Source organism: Orcinus orca, chromosome 10 (genome assembly GCF_937001465.1).
Source record: "Orcinus orca chromosome 10, mOrcOrc1.1, whole genome shotgun sequence".
In the NCBI taxonomy this organism is placed as follows: domain Eukaryota; kingdom Metazoa; phylum Chordata; class Mammalia; order Artiodactyla; family Delphinidae; genus Orcinus; species Orcinus orca.
This window is the reverse complement of record NC_064568.1, coordinates 51,174,590-51,190,979: the sequence shown is the minus strand read 5'-3', so window position 1 is coordinate 51,190,979 and position 16,390 is coordinate 51,174,590. Positions and strand designations below refer to the sequence as shown.

Here is a 16,390-nt window from a genome sequence, read left to right as displayed (position 1 = left end):
GATGGACGGAGTCAAATAAACATTAACATATGACAGGTAGTTCAACCAAAAGGCTCTTCAGGAAGCCATACAATCAAGATGTTGAACAGCATGAGAGAGCCATACTTATAGGTCATTATTTTAAATATTCATGTACTTATCTCTAGTTTCTGTGGGAAAAAACTTTCTTCCCATTCAGAAATCTAGCTCTTTAAGCCTTTTTATTGTTCTCCTCACACACTTCCTTCTCTCAAATATTACCACAATATCTTTTTCCTCAAAGATAAAACAAGATCCCAAATTAACAATTTTAAATTAGCTCCCTGCTCTGAGACAATTTTCCTTCCTCCAACCATTATGAATGCTCAAATTCTGTTCCCTCTTGAGTTTGATTTACAAATGAATTTTACAAAGACACCAAAGGAATAGAATCTGGTCATGTTAGTAATTTGCCTATCTCTTAAAATATAACAAAACAATACTTTCTCCTTTTATTTAAAAAAATTTTTTAATTTTTATTTTTTGGCCATACCGCACAGCTTGTGGGATCTTGGTTCTCTGACCAGGAATCGAACCCAGGCCCTCAGCAGTGGATGTGAAAAGTTCTCAACACTGGACCACCAGGGAATTCCCCCTTCTTTTAAAAAAACTGACTTTGGTCCCAAGAAATTGTTCTCAGATTGTTCTCCCCTTAGACATTACCTCAATCCTGCCATAAGTGCATCTACTTTCTCCTTTATCCAATAGCAAAGGTATCGCTCTCTTTGTCTTTTTAAAACTTAAGTTCAATTCTTCAGGCATATTATGTAAATGGTTTGATACCATTTAAATATAACACTAATGTTTCATTTACTCAGATCTTACTTCTCCAAAACAAAATCCTGTGTTATCCAACCACCTATGGGCTGACAAGCCTGTTATTATTAAATGTGAACACATCCTTTAAAGCACTACCCTCCTCGGGCCTTATTTGTTATTCCTGGAATAAGTCATCCTTTCTGGTCCTCAAATAAGGACTGGTTCATCTAAAGAGCATGTCCTAATTCTCATGGCTTGCAAAGCTGATGCCCTCATCTAAGTTCTGCTACATTTCACTTTCCTTGTTCATACCCTGGCCACCGTTCACCGCCATCCTAATGTACACCAAATTATAATAGAAACATGATAGGCCTAAGAACTCTATTCTTTCCAGGAAAATATTTAATTCTGCCCAGAAAATGCTGCCCAATGCAGATACAAAAATTGTACATTAGGATCAAAGTTTACTTCATGTAAAAAAAACAAAAACAATTATTGTTAACCAGTCATCACATTATACAATGGCCAAGAAGATAACTGAAAAATACCTGGGTTCCGTTGCCAGTGTTTCGAAGGTGATTATGAAGAAGTTTGGTAGCACCATCCTGAAAAGTTTTTGGTAAAGCTCCTAATAACATTGTAAACTCTGGGGTATTGAGTTCAAATAAGGAAATCAGGACTGACTGCGCTGCCTAGAAAAGAAAGACATACAAGAAGCATATGAATATATTTTGTTTACTCAAAGGAGACCATTTTCTTCACTCAACATTTCTGTTCAATAGTGCAAGGCCATCTTTCCCAGGGAAAAAGATGTTCTTATATGCTTTAAAATTTCTTTGCTGGAAGAATAAAATCAAAAACTATTTGACTTACCATTTATTTTTTGAACGTAAGACAGGAATATGTATAACAAAAAGTATAACAAATACGACCTAACAATCAATGGCAAAAGTCAACCAGACAGTTTCTAGGATTACTCTGTCAATATATGCTCCTACTTCAGTTTTCCTAAAAAAATTATCACAAGAAGAAAGATGGATGGAAATAAGGAACTACATCCCTAAACTATACAAAGCCCATCAAGAGCAACTTAGCACTTTAATTTTCATTTTCTCAATATAGGATTCTTTTTTAACATATTTATTTATTTCTTTTTGGCTGTATCGGGTCTTAGTTGCAGCACACAAGATCTTTCGTTGTGGCGTGTGGGCTCTAAAGCACATGGGCTCAGTAGTTGCGGTGTGCAGGCTCTGTAGTTGTGGTGCACAGGCTCCAGAGTGTATGGGCATTGTAGTTGCAGCACGTGGGCTCTCTAGTTGTGGCACGCAGGCCCAATTGCCCTGTGGTATGTGGAACCCCAGTTCCCTGACCAGTGATCAACCCATGTCCCCTGCATTGGAAAGCTGATTCTCAACCACTGGACCACCAGGGAAGTCCCATTATATTATTCTTAAATTAACTAGCTGTATTTAGTCTTCTCTCAAAGCAGCTAATCTTAACAAATCTACAATTCGAAGTTAAAACTAGTCTAATGTTTCTGTGGAAATGGGAACAAAAGAAATGTTACTCAGATCAGTTAAGAAAACATAAATTTCCTTTCTTCTTATAAAGTAATCAATTGAGTTATTAAAAGACACACTGTGAAATTCAGATTACACAGAAACTTAATTGAGAGGAGAAAGAAACCCAAATAGTTCACGATCATGACTTGTATGTAAATGTGCACATCTTGTTCTGGACCGTTTCTGACCCCACTCTATGAAAACCTAAGTGTTCCATGTTTATGACATCTAATAAACAACAGGAGGGGAATGGTGAAATTAAGTTACATTGGCACGATGACATACTACACAACACAGCCTTGAAAGATGATGTAGCTTTATACATGAAGAGACTGGGAGAGGACTATTACATACTGCTGAAGAAAAAAATTATAAAACACCAGTAACATAAGCCCATTTTGTTAAAAACAACAACAAAGTATACACTGTGTGGGTGTGTACTCTAACATGTTAATAGTGTTTAAATAAAGCTATTTGCATTTTGAAACAAAACTTTATGATCTTGTGTCTTTTTGGAACCTAAACAGTGAAAGGATCTCAAGTTAATTTGAGCAAATGAATTAATAATTGTTAAGGTATATTTTATTCCACCTAGATTTTATTTTGGTGTATGAGATGCATCTTTATTTTCTCTCTAGAGACAGATAATCCAACTGTTCCCAAACCAATGAGTGTATCCTTTCCTCATGACTCAACAAAAAAAAAAAACAAAAAACAAACAAAAAAACATGTCAATCAATGGTTTCTACAGTCCCATCAGTATTCTTCGTCTTGGAATATCCCCAATTCTTAATTTTGATGAAATCCAACTGATCTATTTTTTCCTTTTGTTGTTTGTGCTTTTGGTTAGAATCCACCGCCAAATCCAAGGTCATGAAGATTTATCCTTTTTTTTTTTTGCCGTATGCGGGCCTCTCACTGTTGTGGCCTCTCCCATTGCGGAGCACAGGCTCCGGACACCCAGGCTCAGCGGCCATGGCTCATGGGCCCAGCCGCTCTGCATCACGTGGGATCTTCCCAGACTAGGGCACGAACCTGCGTCCCCTGCATCAGCCGGCGGACTCTCAACCACTGTGCCACCAGGGAAACCCTATCCCTCTTTTAAGAGTTTTCTAGGTTTAGCTTTTACATTTAAGTCTTTGATCATTTTGTATTAATTTTTGTATATGGTATGAGGTAAGGGTTCAACTTCATTCTTTTGCATGTGGCTATTTAGTTGTCCCAGTACAATTTGTTGAAAAGACTATGATTTCCTTATTGAATGGTCTTTGCACCCTTGTTGGAAATCAGTTGCCCATAAACACAGGTTTTTTTCTGGACTCTCAATTCTATTCCACTGGTCTTTATGTCTAGCCTTACGTCAGTACCACACTGTCTTGATTACTATTACTTTGTATTAGGTTTTGAAATCTGGAAGTGTAAAGTCCTCCTACTTTGCTTTTTTTTTTTCCAAGGCTCTTCTGGCTATTAGGGGTCCCTTGGAATTCCATTAAGAATTTTGGAATCAGCTTGTCAATTTTTGCAAAGCCGGCTGGGAATATGGTAAGGATTACACTGAATTTGTAGATCACTTTGGGAAGTATTGCCATCTTAAGAATATTAAGTATTCTGATCCAAGATCCAATGGAAAATGATTTTCCATTTATCTAAATCTTCTTTAATTTCTTTCAATATTATTTCATAGTTTCTACTATAAATTTTGCACTTCCTTTTAAAAATTTATCCCTATTTTAATCTTTTAAATGCTACTGTAAATGGAATTGTTTTCTTAATTTCATTTTTGGATTGCTCATTTCAAGTGTTTAGAAATACAATTGATTTTCATATATTGATTTTGTATCCTGAAACCCTGCTGAATGTGTTTATTAGTTCTAATGTTTTTTTAGTGATTCTGAAGGATTTTCTATAAATAAAATTGTATCATTTGCAAACAGAAATAGTTTTACTTTTCTTCCTTTCTCTCTTTCTTTTTTTTCTTTTTTCTGGCCTAACTATCCTGGCTAGAAACCAGTGAACCCTGCTACAATGTTTTACAGAAATGGTGAGAGAAGACATCCATTTCTTGTTCCTGACTTTATGGAGAAAGCATCCAATCTTTCACATTAAGTAGCTGTGGATATTAGTAATAGCTGTAGAGGTGCCCTGTATTGGGTTTAAGAAGTTCCCTTCCCTTGATAGTTTGTTTAGTTTACGATTTTTTGTTTTTGTTTTAATCATGAAAGATGTTAGATCTTGCCAGATGCCTTTTCTGTTGAGATAATCATGTGGTTTTTGTCTTTTTACTATTGATGTGGAGTACTACAATAGACTTTCAGATGTTAACCTTACATTCCTGGGATAAATTACATGTGGTCTTGGTGTATAATTCTCTTTTTATATGTTGTAGAATTTGGTTTGCCAGGATTAAAAGGGTCCATATTTGTAAGAGACATTGATCTGTAGTTTTCTTTTTGTGTGTGATGTCTTTGGGTTTGTTATCAAGATAAAACTGTCCTCACAAAATGAGTTGGAAAGTGTTCCTTCCTCTTCTGTTTTTTAAGGAAGAGTTTGTGAAGAACTGATATTAATGCTTGGTAGAACTCACCAGTTAAACCATGTGAGCCTGGGCTTCTCTCTGTCGGTGGTTTTTTAATTACTAAATCAAACTCTTTACTTGTTCTATTGACTTCTTGAGTCAATTTTGGTAGTTTGTGTCTTTCTAGAGATTTGTCCATTTCATCTAAGTTAACTACTTATTGGCATACAATATTGTAACATTCCTTTATAATCCTTATTATTTCTGTAAGGTTAGTAATAATATTCCCTCTTTCATTTCTAATTCTAGTAATTTGAGTCTTCTCTTTTTTTCTGTCAATCTAGCTAAAAGTTCATCAATACTGTTGATCTTTCTAAAAAACACAACTTTTGGTTTCACTAATTTTCTCTTGTTTTTCTATTCTCTATTTTATTAATTTCTGCTTAATCTTTATGTGTTTTGTCTTGTTTGGCTTGGTTTTAAAAATTGAAGTACAGCTGCTGTACAATATTATACGTTATAGGTGTACAATATACTGATTCACAATTTTTAAAGGTTATACTTCATTTATACTTATTATAAAATATTGGCTATATTCCCCATTGTACAATATATCTTTGTGACTGATTTCATACCTAATAGTTGGTACCTCATAATTCCCCACTCCCATATTGCCCCTCTCCTGCTGGTAACCACTAGTTTGTTCTCTGTATCTGTGACTATGCTTCTTTTTTGTTATATTCACCAGTTTGTTGTATTTTTTAGATTCCCCATGTAAGTGATACCACACAGTATTTGTCTTTCTCTGTCTGACTTATTTCACTTAGTATAATGCCCTCCAAGTCCATCCATGCTGCTGCAAATGGCAAAATCCCATTCATTTTTATGGCAGAGTAGTATTCCATGGCATATATATACATCACATCTTCTTTATCCATTCACCTGTTTTTTTTTTTAAAGATTATTATTTTTTTTGATGTGGACAATTTTTAAAGTCTTTATTGAATTTGTTACAATATTGTTTCTGTTTTATGTCTTGGTTTTTTGGCCCTGAGCCATGTGAAATCTTAGCTCCCTAAGCAGGGATCAAACCCACACCCCCTGCATTGGAAGGCGAAGTCCTAACCACTGGACTGCCAGGGAAGTCCCTTCATTCATCTGCTGATGGACACTTAGGTTGCTTCCATCCATATCCTGGCAATTGTAAAAAATGCTGCTATAAACATTAGGGTGCATGTATCTTTTCAAATTATTTCAAACATTTCAAATAATGTTTTTTTTAAATTAATTAATTTATTTTTGGCTGCATTGGGTCTTCGTTGCTGTGCGTGGGCTTTTCTCTAGTTGTGGTGAGCAGGAGCTACTCTTTGTTGCAGTGCAAAGGCTTCTCATTGGGGTGGCTTCTCTTGTTGCAGAGCACGGGCTCTAGGCACACGGGCTCAGTAGTTGTGGCTCGTGGGCTCCAGAGCACAGGCTCAGTAGTTGTGGCACACAGACTTAGTTGCTCCACAGCATGTGGGATCTTCCCGGACCAGGGCTCGAACCCGTGTCCCCTGCATTGGCAGGCAGATACTTAACCACTGCGTCACCAGGGAAGTCCCTATTCTTAGTTTTTTGAGAAACCTCCATAGTGTTTTCCACAGTGGCTGAACCAATTTACATTCCCAAAAACAGTGTATGAGAAGGTTCCCTTTTTTCCACATCCTCGTCAACATTTGTTATCTGTGTTCTTTTCGATAATAGCCATTCTGACCGGTATGAGGTGATATATCACTGTGGTTTTGATTTGCATTTCCCTGATGATTAGCGATGTTGAGCATCTTTTCCTGTGCCTGTTGGCCATCTCCATTTCCTCTTTGGAAAAATGTCTATTCAGTTCTTCTGCGTATTTTTCAATTGGGTTGCTCATTTTTTTTTTTTTTTTTTTTTTTTTGCGGTACGCGGGCCTCTCACTGCTGTGGCCTCTCTCGTTGCAGAGCACAGGCTCCGGACGCGCAGGCTCAGCGGCCATGGCTCACAGGCCTAGCCACTCCACGGCATGTGGGATCTTCCCAGACCGGGGCATGAACCTGTGTCCCCTGCATCGGCAGGCGGGCTCTCAACCACTGCGCCGCCAGGGAAGCCCCTGGGTTGCTCATTTTTTTGATGTTGAGTTGTATGAGTTGTTTATAAATGTTGGATATTTATCCCTTATTGGTCATATCATTTGCAAATATTTTCTTCCATTCAATAGGTTGTCTTTTTGTTTTGTTTATGGTTTCCTTTGCTCTGCAAAAGCTTTTAAGTTTAATTAGGTCCCATTTGTTTATTTTTATTTCCTTTGCTTTAGGAGATGGATCCAAAAAAGTATTGCTGTGATTTATGTCAGAAAGTGTTCTGCCTATGTTTTCCTCTAGGATTTTTACAGTCTTACATTTAGGTCTTTAATCCATTTTGAGTTTATTTTTATATATGGTGATAGAGAATATTCTAATTTCATGCTTTTACATGTAGCTGTCCAGTTTTCCCAGCACTAGTTACTGAACACATTATCTTTTCTCCATTGTATATTCCTGGCTACTTTATCATAGGTTAATTGACCACGTGTGCATGGGTTTTATTTCTGGGCTCTCTATTCTGTTCCATTGATCTATGTGTCTGTTTTTGTGCCAGTACCATACTGTTTTGATTATTCTGGCTTTGTCAACAGAGCTAGATACAGAATGCAAGAAACGAATGATTAGGGTTGAAGAGAAGTCTCAGGAAGAAGGTGAAGAGAACAGAGGAGGGTCTAGAAAGGAACTCCCCAGAAAATAAATAACCTATGTTTTTGAGCATATGGAAAATCTTAGCCATGAGCATATGACAGAGATGTTGAACCTAACAACAAGTACTTAAAAAACATGTGGGGGAAAAAAAAAAGGAAAATGAAAAGGTAAATTATTAACACCAGGACAAATAAAGCTTCTGTAAGGAAGGAGGCTGTAATAAACCACTTGGCGTAGGGGTGAATACTTTCACAGTCAAAATTAAATCTTTTCTATTGAGTACCAACAATTGATTCATAAGTATTTTGAAGGTTATGGGGAAAGACATAGGAAAGGATAGGGGAAAGTTAAGTCTTAATTTACAAAGGTAGACAGACATATATAATGACTAAATTTATCAATGGATCAATAAATAATGCCTAAAATTAATAAATCAAGAAACAGTGCAAGCTCTTATTTGAAATATATAGGTAAATATGAGGGGAAAGATTTGAAATATTTTGAATGGCTATAAGATTAGAGGTTGGGAGGACTGTTTCAAAGACAGTTATCTTTAACTCTAAGTTTGAAAATTATACTCATATTAATTGGATAAAATTTAAAATAAAATTTAAAAGAGAAGATATTTTTTAAAAAAGGTCTTTATATTACCAGGTAAATAACTCTATGCTAACTGGTAACATCCTGAAAATATTAGCTTCCTTCACTGGCAATCCAAAATGACTGACTTGCTTTTCTAATTTATCTTCTAAATCTTAAATTAAAACATACCTTCCGAACATCAGAACTTTTGGGTTCTGTTGTCCAAGTGATGACCCGAGACACTGCCAGGCGAGTTTCACTGGAATTTATAAAATCTCCTGGATCCATCTGTTTGGCCAGAGTTTCTATGTATTTAAGGATAGCAACCTTCACCTGCAGAGGGATGCACAATGAGAGAGGACAATCAGCTGGTCATTGAGGGGCAATGAGAACACGTCAGAAATAATTAGGTGACTTTTTTTTTTTTTGGCTGCACTATGTGGCATGTGGGATCTTAGTTCCTCCACGGGGGATCAAACCCATGCCCCCTGCAGTGAAAGTGCAGAGTCTTAACCACTCGACGGCCAGGGAAGTCCCTAGGTGATTATTTTTTTGACAAATACAAAATGAATAAGCATCAACAACAAAAGAGAAGTTATACAATCACCTACCTACCAGAGGTACAAGTATATGAAAATGTGGATTTTTTTCACACACAGCAGAACTTATAAGTTTCATTCCCCATTCAAACATTTAGCAGTGTTTGAACTGCTAAAGACTCTCTTGATAAGATCAGACACTTCTCCTTGAGTCTGCCTTCAGAGATTACAGCTGACTCTTGTCTAGATTTCCCTAGGAACCAGTCTTTATAAATTGAAGTACAATTTGCCTCTTGGGGAAATCAAAGAATTTTGGAAATAAGCTATTATAAATCAACTGGGTAATCAAGGTGGGCAATACAGGTTTTTGGCAAACATACAGTAAGACTCACACAATGAGATCAGGTTCCTTAATAGGTCCATCAACTGCTAGAACTACGTCTCAAAATAAATGTGACAAAAAAGTTTTACACAAGTATCACTGGAGAAGAGACAATACTTATCTGTATAAAAGAACTATCATATATGAGTTTAAAAAGTCTTATTATTCTCCCAGGAATTCCTGACGCATGGGTGGCATGGTGGGTAGGTGTGTGGTAGGATGCAGGCTTCCAAGTAAGCAGGAGGTGGGGCAAAGCACACATGCTTCTCTCTTAGATGCAGCCTTCTTTATCCTTAGAGTAAGCCATTGTTAAATAATCTCCCCTTTCTCAGGCATGTTGGGGTAGAAAAAAAGTTTGAGAACCACTGTTTTTAAAGTCACATCTAACATTCTAGGATTTCTAAGTAATGGTTCTCTAAGACTTTACCAGTGCCCTTTAGAAACGGCACCTGGCACAGTGCACAAGTCCTTGTACACAGCAGATTCTAAACACATATTAAATGCTGATTTGCTGACTTAGAAAAAGGAAGGTTTAAATATATTAAAATAGTGACTTTGAAAAAATATTGTCAAAGATTAAGGTAATCAGGTTTTCTATACTCCTTCCCTTATTATTGATCTTAAGATGTCATTTTTCTCACTCAATCCAAATAAGGTCTCTGGGAAGTACTAAGCCAAGTTAATATATAGGAAGTAATATGTTAAAGTTCTGACTCTTGTACATTTTCCCCCTATCTGCTTCCAGTTTAAAAAAAAAGACAGAATGCATCAACTTACATTCTTCATTTCATAATAAATGAATTTTAAGAAGAAGTAACTATAACTTTAAGAAATGTACTGAAAAAAACAAGAATTAACCTATCAGCCATCATGAGTAAATTGTACAGGGGAGAGGGAAAGAGATTTATGGTTACTTTTGCAGCAGCAGGCCCAACTAAATTATGGCAGCACATAACATTCTGAATTCTTGAAGCCACGTCACCTTTTTTCAGTGTGACTGGCTGAAAGGTGACTATAGTAAATCAAAGAATGAACATCAATGTATTTTGTTTTTTTGAATATATTTATTTGCACTATGTGAGATTCAGTTAGTTCCGTGTCTTGACAATTTATAGGGAGGTATGTAAAGTTTTTAAAGGGTTTCACAGAATAGGTGTGTATACTATACCAAAGGCAAAATAACCATGATACACATATAATCATTTGAAAATTTACATTTTGGTAGAATATTTCACAAGGTTCTATACATGGTCTGTACTCTGAATAACATAAACATGCATTCTTCTTCAGAGAGGAAAAACAATCTAGTCACTAAGGTGCGTATAATTCTAAACCTGTTTATGAAACTCAGAAAAAAAAGTCAACAAAATTCCATTTATTTATTTATTTATTTTTTTAAATTCCATTTATTTTAAAAAATATTACTCAAATAGAATCACTGTATGCGATTTCCCCCTATTTTATTGCTTCCTTTCTGACATTTACCCACATGATACTCTGTGAGAGATGTAAAATTTTATCTGAAAGATCCAGCACTTCTTCAATAAAGAATTTTTATGCATCTCATACTCAAGTTATTTGTGTTTTTCTACAACCTGTTAAGTTTTTAATTCTTAATCCTGTCACCCATCTGAAAGTTACTTTTATTTTCAGCATAAGGTGTAGCTCTAATAGAACGTCTCCGTGCTGTCTTAAAACATCAATTTATGAGTTGAAGAGTGATCTTCCCCTACAGCTTTACGTGTGTGTGCATATGTGTGTATATATAATATATAAAAGCCAAGTACATACTATGTTCGTATTATATATTATGGTTTATAAATAATACACATATATTATACATAGACTGTTTCTCTAAAAGTCCTATATACAAAAGCCATAGATACATATATGCATACAGGTATACATGGCTTTTAGAGGAACAGTCTAGGTATATGTATTATATATATGTATATGTATATAGGGCTTTTAGAGAAACAGTCTGTGATTCTAGTCTCCAGTATGACTTTTTTTAAAAAAATAAATTTATTTATTGTTTTTATTTTTGGCCGCGTTGGGTCTTCATTTCTGTGCACGGGCTTTCTCTAGTTGTGTCGAGTGGGGGCTACTCTTCATTGTGGTGCGCGGGCTTCTCATTGCGGTGGTTTCTCTTGTTGTGGAGCATGGGCTCTAGGAGCACGGGCTTCAGTAGTTGTGGCTTGTGGGCTCAGTAGTTGTGGCTCGCGGGCTCTAGAGCGCAGGTTCAGTAGTTGTGGTGCACGGGCTGACTTGCTCCACGGCACGTGGGATCTTCCCGGACCAGGGCTCGAACCCGTGTCCCCTGCATTGGCAGGTGGATTCTTAACCACTGCGCCACCAGGGAAGCCCCAATAGTATGATGTTTTAATTATATGTTTTCCACTGTCTTTCTCTTCAGGACTTCAGCAACTTTATTCTCTCCTTCAACTCACCTATCACCCTTATTTCTTAAGCTAATGGTTTAGACCTCCATTTCTACTGGGCCATGAAACATATGTTTTCAACAGCACTTGAATACCTACCACCAGTACCTAAATCATAACTCTTATCATAGTTTACAGTTTATCATGTATTATAAACAATAATGATAGGAAATTGTAAGTTTTATATTCCTATGCTAGGCTTAGACAAAAAAATAAGTTTAAACAGTATTTATCAATAATATCAAGTAAATTATTCTCTTTCTGCAGGTCACTTTTTAAAATCAAAACAGATGGATCCTTTTTCACAAAGCAGTTCTGAGAAAATAACATTATGTTGAGTATAAGTCAACCCTGGTAAGAAACATAATTGTGATTTTAAGGTAAAATCATATTCAGAAACTTAAAGGAAAATCAGTCCAAGGCAATAATGCATATAGAAACATACTTCGTGCAGAATAGAGCAGAAAATACAAGGCTTATAAATGCTCATATGCTTGTTATTTCCCTGACTTTAACCTCTTTTTAATTTAAGAAAACTCACTAAGAAACATCTTTAGTAAAGAATTCAGGGCAGATCTTTTATATTATCTTTTCTTTTATGTTAAATAATTATTTTTAATCAAAAATTGGAATCTACCTAGTTTTCACTTAAAATAACTAGAAAATGTGTGCTAATAACAATGGAGGAAGTTAATCCTGAATCTAAATTTTGTGCACACATTAGAAAATCACATTGCAAAAAGAAAAAAAACGTTACTGTTTCAGTTAAGAACTGGAGAACAGCATTGACATCAAACTTAAAAAGTTCTGCTTACTGAAATACATAGGCAAAACTGACATTTTGCCCAGAATAACTCTTCAAATGCCTAACTTAAAAAAAAAAAAAGGATTGGGAAATCACAAACATAAAATTAGATAAGATTTTATAGAGCGAGTTTGCATAACAGCTTAGGGTTAGCGGCCATACTTGTGTTGCCTTCTAAACATGTATCCCCAGTAAGCTTCTCCAAAAGATAATCTGGTATCAAATAACATTTAAAATCAAATCCATGCATGCTTTATAGGCTTATAAAGGTTAGTAGTTGAATATATAGATGCATACAAACATTATCTGAAACACTGCAGTTTGTAAAGAGAGTTAAGAAAAGAAATAATGCAGATTAAAACAAAACCAGAAAAAACCTTGGAACTCCAAAAAGAGTGAAGCTGGTCCCGAAGTGCTGGCTTGACTGTCTGAAAGTTTATAAAAACAAAATCCACTGATTGAACAGCTTCTTGTGTGACAGAAATACAAATATTAGCATAACTTTATGAATAAAATACTTCAGTTCCTTAAAATGTCATCAAAAGGCCTCAAATTTTTACCTTCAAGCTTGGTGTCTGGGTCTGATCAACTGTAAATCTCATTAGAATATTGAACTGAAGATCATTTGGAAAAGATTCTCTGAAATAAGGAAAGAACAAAATAAAATAAAAATTAAGCCAGCAAGTAAACATTTAGCAAACTTAACAGAAGATTATGTTTAATACCAAACAAAACACAATGTCATTCAGAAAGCATGCATGAAGTAGCACCTGTATGTGGTATATAGTCTATGTGGTAAAGTATACGATAAAAGCTACTCCCAGAAGAATCTGAACGTCTGAATTTATACCCTGTAATAAATTTAACCCCCTGTAGGGGGTTAAAAAGCAACACTATAGCAAAGAATGATCTCTTGCCTCATTTATAGATTTAATCAGAAAAATGTTAGTTAAAGTTTAATGTAATGTTAAACTTTAATGTAATGTTAAAGTTCAACATTATCAGAGAAGTTTCCATACCTAATATCTGAATTCTAGACTCACCTCAACTTAGTAAATGGATATTTGAAATAAGTCACTTCAACAATCTACACAAGAAAGTAGAAATATATCATTGGTTCAAAATCTTCTGAAAAAAGAATGCATAATAAAACATTCTTTTTAAACTTAGAAAATATTTTTATCTTTACACTAGACTGAATAAAATCTTCAACTCTACTTTGCAGTTACATCTTAATTAAAATAAAACACTACCTTGAATTACTCAACCAATGTTAATAAAATTTTTTAATAGATTAAATGCAGTGTTTGAACTAAGGATCAACGTTGCATTAAATATACCATGTAAATGGGCAACATCAATAATTTTCAAATGGAACTCATGCAATCTACATAGTTTGAAAAGACTCAGAAATCTGAACTTTTAACAAAGAAACGAAATATTCTTGATTACTACCGGGTAAACTTGAAATACATGAAGAAAATCTTACCTTGTAACATCGAGGGCTTTCTGAACTTTTGCTTGAACAGACCCAAGCAAATCAGCACCCATTTTTTTTAGTAGTTGGGTCAGCAGTACAAACAACCAATCTTGAAGATCATCTTTGTGGACTTGTATGAAGTCCACTAAAGTCTCCAAAAACATGCTGAACACCTACAGTGGATAAACGGGGGAGGGAGGAGAAAAAGGAGGAAATATTGACCTCTATGATCAATTCAAAACTGAAATAGAAAGGAATACAGGAATCAGAGGCACAGCGATTGGCAGCCAAGCGGAAAAACAATCTCTTGCTTTTCATTGGACTCTGTGATACAAGAGTACATCTGAACTGTTATCCAACTTCTGCTGAAGTTCGACAATTAGCTATTCCATGCAGCATCACTTGGTAAAGAAACTTTGGCTATAATGGCTGGCACACCTAAGGTCGTCAATGATGCCACAGCTTAAACTGCAATCTATTTTATCTGAAATTCAGGGCAAGGAACTACCTATGGTCTCATCAGCCCCCAGCTCTTTGGAAGAGTGGCAGTGAGTTAATCAGAGGTCGACTATGCTGACAGCTACCTTAACACATAAGATGATTTTGGTATAACGTGCTAATTGGAGACTTCTTAGTTCTCAAAATGTCAGTGGTCACAAAATTTTTTGGTATAAGACATATTATTTATTAAAACTGCCCCCAAAGTAATTTTAAATGACCTGGGATAACTATAACTGTACCTAAAATAAATAAAATCAGGATACAAATCTACATCTACATTTTAATGATTTCTAAAAAGTCCTAGATGGCATGCTATTAGTCTCCATTTCTATTGACGGGTTTTATACTGTTTCCAATATTAATCTACAAGTTTGAAACTTTTTGGAAGATTCAGGAAAAATTTAAGGGAAGGGAAGCTAAAATTCTTAAGTGCTTTATCTCATTAAAAATACTTATGGGGGGGCTTCCCTGGTGGCGCAGTGGTTGAGAGTCTGCCTGCGGATGCGGGGGACACGGGTTCGTGTCCCGGTCTGGGAGGATCCCACGTGCCGCGGAGTGGCTGGGTCCGTGAGCCATGGCCGCTGAGCCTGTGCGTCCGGAGCCTGTGCTCCGCAACGGGAGAGGCCACGGCAGTGAGAGGCCCGCGTACCGCAAAAAAAAAAAAAAATACTTATGGGGGAGGCTTCCCTGGTGGCGCAGTGGTTGAGAGTCCGCCTGCTGATGCAGGGGACACAGGTTTGTGCCCCGGTCCGGGAGGATCCCACATGCCGTGGAGCTGCTGGGCCTGTGAGCCATGGCCGCTGAGCCTGCGTGTCCGGAGCCTGTGCTCCGCAACGGGAAAGGCCACAACAGTGAGAGGCCCGCGTACCACAAAAAACAAAAAACAAAAACTTATGGGGACTTCCCTGGTGGTCCAGTGGTTAAGACTCCACGCTTCTACTGCAGGGGGCACGGGTTCGATCCCTGGTTGGGGAACTAAGATCCCACATGCCGTGTGGCACAGCCAAAAAATTAAATAAAACAAAACAAAACTAAGGAAAAGTGACATATGGTAAGGTTATATCTCCTCAATAAATTCAATATCATACAGGAAAATTTATTTCTAGGTAAAGAGGGAAAAGCTCTTAAGACAATGTCAGCCATGTTGTATTATATGAGATAATTTATAATCACAATGGATTATAAAAACTATGGTTTCAAAAGTTAAGCTCAAAGTAACTACACTAATTTGAAAATTAAAGAGTTTTGTTCTCAATATATATTTTATTTCTTGAATTTCCTTTATATAGTTATACATGAACTCCTTTCTTTTCTTATGTTAGAAATGAAGGATTTTTATCTATCAGAATTATAACTAAGCTTTTCAACATTTGAATCTGAGTTAGAAAAAGTACACTTTAGCTACTTGCTCAAGATACTGTCTGTAAAAGCAGAAACTATGACCACTTTGAATTTTCTGTTACCTCTGACCCCCAGGCAGTAAGTACCTGCTTCAACACTGTTCTTATTCACAATGCAGACCATTAACTCCGGTCCTAACCCCACCCACAACCCGTGGCCCATAGCTTCACTGAAACTGTCTCTGGCTCCCTCCTCAGGGCTTGAACGCTGCTGAGGAACTTCACTAGACCTGCTCTGCGACAAGTCCATGTGTCTAATCTAGTACTCACTCTTATTGGTACCTGGCAAATCTGTCAAGTGATGTCCTGGAGTCAGTCAGTACCTGCCTAGAAAGTCAAATGTTAAATATTCAGGAATATTGTGAGCTGGTTGGTGGCTTGAAATCAGCCATGTGGGAATATTTACACCTCAGAATTTATAACAAACATTACAAATCAGGGCTTCCTGCCCCCTCTCAAACATGGTTTACCAGTACAACACTCTAATTCTTTGGTTCACTTTCACTCTTATTGTTTCAACTCTTGCCTATTTTCCTGAAGAGTCCAACTTTAAGCTTTCTCTATGCCAAAATCCATTTTGAAAATCATAGACATTAGAATGCCCAAGTCAACCCTCCCATTTTATCTGGTTCTCAGGAAACTGAGAACTAGAAAATTAA

The 16,390-nt window shown here is 36.3% G+C and overlaps 1 protein-coding gene across 50 annotated transcripts in view; it reads right to left on the bottom strand.

The window, feature by feature from the left end:
• The window catches only part of CLASP2 (cytoplasmic linker associated protein 2), a 177,813-nt gene that overhangs the window by 20,324 nt on the left and 141,099 nt on the right, over positions 1–16,390 (bottom strand). For 29 of the 50 annotated variants that reach the window (XM_033405513.2, XM_033405508.2, XM_033405511.2 and 26 more), the window contains 4 exons: positions 13,840–14,003; positions 12,911–12,989; positions 8,373–8,516; positions 1,326–1,469 (listed from right to left, as the gene is read on the bottom strand). In XM_033405513.2, coding sequence (XP_033261404.1) covers positions 1,326–1,469; positions 8,373–8,516; positions 12,911–12,989; positions 13,840–14,003 — 531 coding nt within the window. Of the gene's footprint in view, positions 1–1,325; positions 1,470–8,372; positions 8,517–12,727; positions 12,779–12,910; positions 12,990–13,839; positions 14,004–16,390 lie in introns of all 50 variants that reach the window. The other 21 variants (XM_033405517.2, XM_033405495.2, XM_049715848.1 and 18 more) reach the window with 1 other exon arrangement.